Here is a 7,992-nt window from a genome sequence, read left to right on the forward strand (position 1 = left end):
CCTCACTCATCTAATCAGCTTCATGCAGTGCACCTGTCTGCCACACCCACCTCATCAGCACAATCCCTCTCACCTGCTCACTCTGCTGCACCTACACCCTGCAGTATAAATGCCCCACTCATTCACACACTCGCTGCCAGATCGTTCGTTGTTTTCATGCTACACTTTCCAGCAATTTCCTGTGGACTGATTTCCCGACCCTTGTCCGACCCTGCCTGTCTGGACTTCCCTAGCCTTGTCCCAGACCACCCCTACCTTGTCTGCCCCAGTTAACTGTCTCGGCCTTCTGTCCCAGACCACGGTATTCCTACCTTGCCTCTGCCCCGGTTAACCGACTCAGCCTTCTGTCCCCGACCACGAGATTAGCCTCCGCTTCCTCTGGTTTCCGTCTGCCTGATCCCTTGCCTGTTTCCCACTGTGAGTCATATCCTGCCTGTCTGTCTGCTGTGTTCTCAGCTTCAAATAAAGCTCCAGAACTTTATCTGTCTCCTCGTCGTACTGCTCTTGGGTCCCCACACCAACCGTGACAGCACGATCTGGCCACGACATGGACCCAGCGTTCGACACCTTGTCACAGGCCCGGTTCAGGTTCATTGAAGAGGCGCTCCAGAGACGCGAGACCAAGTTTGTCACCAACTGTCCCACCGCTGATCCAGACTGCGCCTGTCTCCAGCTTTCTGGCCGCTGCCTGCACCTCCTGTCCCGCTGGCTTTCCAGCTGACGCCTGTCCAGTCGGCGTTCCGGCCGACCTCTGACCCTTCGCGTTCCGGCCGACTTCCTGTTCCGTCGGCGCCCGGCCGACTCCTGTCCCGTCGGCGTTCTGGCCGACTCCTGACCCGTCGGCGTTCCGGCCGACTCCTGACCCTGTCTCCAGTCTGGCCGCCCCTGCCTGCACCTCCTGTCCTGCCGGCTTTCCAGCTGACACCTGTCCCGCCGGCTTTCCAGCTGACGCCTGTCCAGTCGGCGTTCAGGCCAACCTCCTGACCCTTCGGCGTTCGGCCCTGTCCTGCCCCGGCTCGGCTGACCGGCCGACTCCTGACCCCTGTCCAGTCGGCGCCCCTGCCGACTCCTGGTCCAGTCGGCGCCCGGCCGACTCCTAACCCGTCCCGACTCCTGGTCCGTCGGCGCCCTGCACCTCCTGTCCCGTCGGCGTTCCGGCCGATTTCTGTCCCGTCCTGACCCGCCGCCCTCTGTCCGGCGTTCGGCCGACTCCTGACCCGCCGGTGCTCCGGCCGACTCCAGTCCCAGTGGCGCCCCGGCACACCAACCGGACACATTCAAATAAAGTGCAGGACTAGAGAGTTGAGACAGATGAGCTGATTTCTTTTTTATTTCTTTTTTATTTTATTTAATAAATTAATAAATGTATACCCATTAATGAATATAAAAATAAATACACTGTAATAGATTTAATTGTTTAATATTATAAAGGCCTATTTCATGGGTTTACGTTCCCGCTGTATTAAATTGCCAATCATTCAATAACAATTGTTATACTATTGTTCCAGAGGTGTTTAAAGGGGATATTCATTTTGTTTAAAAAGCTTTTATACTCTTAGTAATGTTATTATCTAATCTTATTATATGAATCATTTATGTCATATACATTGAATAGGGCTCATTTAATCAGACATCTATTGCATTCTGTCCATCCAAATCAGCACAATCCTCTGGTTCTCAGGTTTCTTCCTTTTTCTCCCAGGGTTTTTTTAGTTTTTCCCAGTGGGGACGGACCATGTGCACAGATTGTAAAGCCCTAGCAAATTAATTTGTGATTTTACAAAATAAACTGAATTGAATTGAATTGAATTTAAAGTCTGGTCACCTGACAAATGTAAGTCCAATATTTCCTCTCTCTTTTAAAGGGCTCTCTGATCTTTGATTATGCATAACTGTAAGCCTAATATATTTTACAAAAGTGTGAGTTATATTAAAAACTCAACCACGGTAGAGTTGTCATGAAAAAGGAAATTAGCCATAAAAAGTTAAAGGCTCCTTTGTCCACCAGCAAGTTGCTTACCCTGTTTGTTGTTTGGTACTGTGCAGGTAGCGTACAGTAGAGTTTTTCATTTAAAAAAACGTTCGGCCTGCTGCATCTGGAAACAATGATGAGAAAAATGAGACAATTTGCTGGTAGCAAAATTGCTCCGTAGAGCAGATCTGAATGGCAGAACTTTTCATTATGAGTGAAACCTTTCACATTGGCTCCACAAAGTAATTTAATCTATAGTTAATATGGAAATGTTGAGAGCAGCTTTAATTTAATTTAATTGTCTGGTGATTGTAATATGTGGCAGCACAACCGCTCTGTCAGTCAATATGTGAATAAAAGAAAATGTATTTTTGCCTTTTTTACCCTTTTAAGATTTATGAGAAATAATCATTGTGTATTTCTGAAGGGCCTTATAGGCTGAGATCATAAGAGCAAGCCTTCATATATTGGTAATCTTCATTGTTTCCAAGATTATGTTATTATTTTTAAATAAATTCTGTGATTTTTTCAAAAATTCTTTCGTCGTGACATCGACATAGAATATCTGGCTCTGAAATGCAGACCTTTCCACAGCTGTTTACATACCACCACATGCTAACGCTAAGCTAGCCCTGGAGGAGCTGCATTTCTGCCATCAACAGCCAGCTGAATGCACACCCAGTTGGCAGCTTGATGTGTAGGAGACTTTAATCACACAGACTTAAAGACTATAATGCCCAAACTGCACAAAAATGTAAGAATTCCAACCAGAGACAAGAACATTCTTGATCAGGTTTACACAAACGTCCCTGGCGCATATACAACTGCACCATCCCCCCACCTTGGCCTATCAGACCACATCTCACTGGAAATGACCCCATCCATCGAGGCCCTCTAATCTGAAGAACAAGACCAACTGTTAAAACTGTCCAAGTCTGGAGGGAAGAGTCCACTTCACTGCTGCAGGACTGTTTTGAAAACACAGACTGGGAGTTGTTTGCACAGGAGTGCCAGACCTGGAGGAATACAGCTCAACTGTTTGGCTTAGCCCCATAGCCTTCTGTACTCCAGGTACAAAGATTTGCTTACCACCAAAACCATCAAGGTGTTCCCAAACCAGAAACCATGGCTGGACAGGAATGTACGGTCTCAGCTCAAACTGCATCTAGATGCTGCCTACAGGTCAGGAGACAGCCTGGCTTACATCAGAATGCCCGCAGAGAACTAAAGAAGAATGGGCATTAGAGAAGCCAAGAGCAGATCCAGCAGCGTATCAATGGGCTGAAAACAATGACCCAGGTTTACAGAATGTGGAGAGGCATTAAAGTCTTAACAGACATACAAAAATGGCACCTCACAGACCAGCCATGACGCCACGCTTCCTGATGTCCTGAACCAGTTCTTTGCTCGCTTTGACAACCACACCAGCAGAGTGAGAACTAAAACAACACCACCAGACTGGAGGAGCCTGGCTGGCTTACAGCGCCACCCTGAGATCCTCTCCTGATGAAGGCTTGACATCACCAAAGCAGCAGGACCAGTCGGTGTTCAGGCCGACACTGAAGTCATTGCCCGACCAACTAGCAGGGGTGTTAACCAACATCTTCAACCTCTCACTGCAACAGTCTGGGTCCCCACGATGCCTAATCCGTCGGCTCCGGCCATTGGTCCGTGCCCCCGTCCGACATCCTTATCATCTAAAGGAACAGCTTCTTCCTCAGAGCTGTAACCAAGCTGAAGGGCTTCACTTTCATTTCTGTGTAAACGCAACTCGAAAGTTGGCATTGTCTTTTAAGAATGTGTAGAATTTGTTACTTGATTTGTTGTCTTGATTACCAATGAGGAGTGAAACTAAACACAATGAGACACACGTCAGATTCAAGGTTCAAGAATGTACAGTATGCAGAAGGCGTGCCTTAGAGCTGTTTATAAAATAAAATCATCAGGCTCTTCAGTCATCCTCACACCTGCTGGAACTCAAACAGGTAAGAAGATTTGCATAAAAATTTGTGTATTTTTCCATTGCTTTGTTTCTTTTATTATATTTTTAATACTATCAGTGCAAACATTTCTTAGCAGTATTTGTGATGATTTGTGCTTTTTTTCATTCCGATTGGGGATGAAATGTTATTTTATTATTTTTTTTTTTTACCTCTTTCTGTAAGTAACCTGTTTTTTGATACGTATTGTGTCATCAACATCATAAGTGCTGGTGCAGGTCAGTGAACTACAACATTAAATTGATGTAAAAATGAGCTAATTTGGACTTTACCACTCTTTAATGAGTCACCAATTATATAAGGTTTAAAAGTTGCTACTAACTTCATAATTGTTTAACTTTTTGGTCATGCTTTTTATATGAGCTATTAGCCATTTTAAGTCATTAAGAAAGGGAGTTCTGCGGTGAATAATGTTAATACAAAATACTAACAGGGCATGGAAGTGGACAACAAATTGTAGTGAGTCATCTGCCACTATTAGTCAATAAGTCATTAATAACTGGTTCTTCAAGCCCGAAGTAGTAATTCTGTATAAGCTGTAAACAAAGTAGTTTTTGTTTATTATTAGTAAACTGCAAGATCTATAAAGCATTGGTTAATCTTTTGTCAACAATTAAAAATGACAATAGTTACAATTAGAACAAGATAGAGAGTCTACAGTCATGCTAGTGGCTCTGCCTGAGGCTGTTCTTAAGACCAGTGGTCCTTTGAGCTGAATGCTCAAATGCTCTCAAAGCGAACATGCAAATGTTTAGGAGTGACAATGTTGACCATCGTCTTATGTGAGTGTGTTAGCATGATAACATTTACCACAAAGTAACTTACACAAAGTACAGCTGAGGTTGATTGGAATGGCGATAGTTTTGCAGATTTTCATAGTCATAAATCAGATATTGGGCATATTAATTTTCACCTTCGACCGTCAATGCAATTAATAGAGACACGTAACCAGGGAGGCTAGTAAACTCTTGAGAAAAGTGCCTTAGAAAGTATAAAAAAGTGGTAAAACTAAATGATTAACTTGGGCTCTGTTGTTATCGCCTCTTCAGGTTACTTGAACTCTGCTGGACTACCCTTTTGAAGCAGCACCAAAGAGAAAAAACTAAATTTTCATCTTCCAACTGAAATCTAAGCTAACCATCATGGAGTCAGATGGGGACAATATTATGTTAATGCAGAATTTACTTTCAGAGTATGTGAAACAAAATCCAACGTCCACCAACACGCAACTGTTCTCTTTTTTGGCGCTGCTGAACGCATACGTTCCTGATTCCTACCTCCTGATGTCTGAGTGTCAACAGATCCTTGGACCACCCGATCCCATCCACGGAGGCCCCCCCTTTGAAGAAAGAATGGAGCCTTTTCCATTGTTTGTGGGCATATCCAGTACAAACCCTGAACATGTTTGTATGGTTCACCCAATTTTTGCACAGTGTGCTGTGAAGGTACTAGCTGCCTTAGGGATTTCCAGGAGTGCCACAGTGAAGAACTTCATGTTCTCACTTTGTGGAGATCAGCCCCAACCACATATACTCCAGTTCATCAAAGATTTGCTGACAAAGAGAGAATTTGGAGAAAAGGGTAAAGATAAGTTCTCAAGGTTGATTGAAGATATAGGTGAGGAAGAGAATTTCGACAACGCTGTGTCCGTCTTGGTAACTGCATCAAATAAATTGACACAATACCCCATTTACCCCCAAACCCTTTCCCGGCTCATCGAGGAGAAGATCGGTGAGTACACAGTAGTTTCCTAATTTCCTAAAGACAGACTCAATCCCGGACTCCTTTCAGATATAGAATTTAACTTTCAGCAGTCATCAGCTGAGACCCACTGACCCAACAACCATACAGTTTGGGGTCCAGAACAAACAGTGAAAATCCTCTTGAGACAGTTTAAATGTAAAGTGTTATAGCGTTATAGTTCATTACCTTGTTAACTTAACTTATTAAAAAATGTTGGTTAACAAATGGACAACAAACAAGCCCGTGTGGTCCCTTGATGAGACGATGATTCTGGTGGCACTTCATTATTCAAAAGCCACATTTTGGATCACAAAATATATTTAGCTATTCATGACTGAAGTCCAGACGCTGACATGAAAAAACTGAACCTCCAATCATTGATAACATATAGACTTATTTAAACTTGCTGTTAGTTAGACAAATATCCATTAGTTGTATTAAGTTCAAAAAGCAACAAGAAACACAGGCAACTGGGGCAAATATTTAATAAATCCTAATTAAATTAATAATAATTTAATCATATTCATTTTCCTAAGCGTAATGTGTTTTTGAAAAGAAGTACATGTTTGGGCAAAGGAAATTTTCTCAAGGAACATGTTAAAATTTAACCCTGCTTTCACTTTGAAATAAAAGTAATCATTATAATCATTTTCTAAAACCCTTTTTTCTCTCATTACAGGATGCTAATTGTTAAGAACAGGCGTACCTACTAATTCAATACAACTGTTGGGGTTAAAGTGAGTTGATCATCATTATACTGTATCTAGCTTCTGTGTATTTTTGAACTGTGTAGGAAATGTTGAATGTATCCTCTTGAAACAAAAAATATTCTTACCTGCATTATTTAGTAAATTAAATATTTAACTGACCTCTTTGCTCGTGTTGAAGTGTTACTTTAGAACAAGAGATTAAATCAGTGCTTTTATTTTGGTTAAATGATGTTTGACATACACATGATTTACATTTGTGTTTTGTTGTCAACATTTGCATTAGTGCTTGATACATGTGAGTGAACTTGTCATGGTGCACAACTTTAGACTTTCTAGGATTTTATTGATGATAAGAATTTTTAAATGTGGAGTTTTGTTATAATAGGGAAGACTGATGGCCTAAATGTTAAATATAAATTGTTAAATAATTTGATTTCCCATCGTTTGATGCCATGTGTCAGTCTTAAACTATATGTTATTAAAGAAAAAGACAAAAACAAACTGAAATGTATGATGAAGATAAATGGTTGTTATATTAATAAATGTGTTTTTATTAGCTTTAATCTTAAATCACTTTTTTGATCTCTGAAGTGATTTATTAGAATGCAGATGTGAGTCTTTAGCCTGAAAAATATCTTATTATATTATAAATTGTGTAAATACTTTTCGGTACACTTGAAGTCAAATACATGTTGAAATACATCACATGGCTTGGTGGGTTTGCATACAGTATGAATCATCAAACCTTCACATTCAAATAAAGTGCAGGACTAGAGAATTGAGACAGATGAGCTGATTTTATTTTATTTTTTTAATTTGATGAATTAATAAATGTATACTTCATCTCATCTCATCTCATTTACATCCGCTTATCCGGGTCGGGTGCGGGGAGCAGCTCAAGCAGGGGGCCCCAGACTTCCTTTCCCGGGCCACATTGACCAACTCTGACGGGGGGGGATCCCGAGGCGTTCCCAGGCCAGTGTTGAGATATAATCTCTCCACCTAGTCCTGGGTCTTCCCCGAGGTCTCCTCCCCACTGGACGTGCCTGAAACACCTCCCAAGGAAGGCGCCCAGTGGGCATCCTTGCCAGATGCCCGAACCACCTCAGCTGACTCCTTTCTAAGTAAAGGAGCAGCGGCTCTAATCCGAGTTCCTCACGGATGGCTGAGCTTCTCACCCTATCCCTAAGGGAGACGCCAGCCACCCTTCTGAGAAAACTCATCTCGGCCGCTTGTACCCGCGATCTCGTCCTTTCGGTCATCACCCAGCCCTCATGACCATAGGTGAGGATAGGAACGAAGATCGACCGGTAGATCGAGAGCTTTGCCTTGCGGCTCAGCTCTCTTTCGTTACAACGGTGCGGTAAAGCGAACGCAATACCGCCCCCGCTGCTCCGATTCTCCGGCCAATCTCACGCTCCATAGTACCCTCACTCGCGAACAAGACCCCGAGGTACTTGAACTCCTTCACTTGGGCTAAGGACTCATTTCCTACCCGGAGTAAGCAATCCATCGGTTTCCTGCTAAGAGTCATGGCCTCAGATTTAGCGGTGCTGATCCTCATCCC

General features: G+C 42.9%; 1 protein-coding gene across 1 annotated transcript; it reads left to right on the forward strand.

The window, feature by feature from the left end:
* Nucleotides 1–3,789: 3,789 nt before the first annotated feature.
* Nucleotides 3,790–6,909, forward strand: LOC129116761 (sterile alpha motif domain-containing protein 9-like). Its single transcript, XM_054627482.1, has 3 exons — nucleotides 3,790–3,957; nucleotides 5,022–5,703; nucleotides 6,395–6,909. Exons 2-3 carry the CDS (start codon nucleotides 5,115–5,117, stop codon nucleotides 6,400–6,402), a joined length of 597 nt encoding a protein of 198 aa, XP_054483457.1. The 5' UTR covers nucleotides 3,790–3,957; nucleotides 5,022–5,114; the 3' UTR covers nucleotides 6,403–6,909.
* Nucleotides 6,910–7,992: the final 1,083 nt, after the last annotated feature.

The sequence above is a fragment of the Anoplopoma fimbria genome, unplaced genomic scaffold (genome assembly GCF_027596085.1).
Source record: "Anoplopoma fimbria isolate UVic2021 breed Golden Eagle Sablefish unplaced genomic scaffold, Afim_UVic_2022 Un_contig_8979_pilon_pilon, whole genome shotgun sequence".
NCBI lineage: Eukaryota > Metazoa > Chordata > Actinopteri > Perciformes > Anoplopomatidae > Anoplopoma > Anoplopoma fimbria.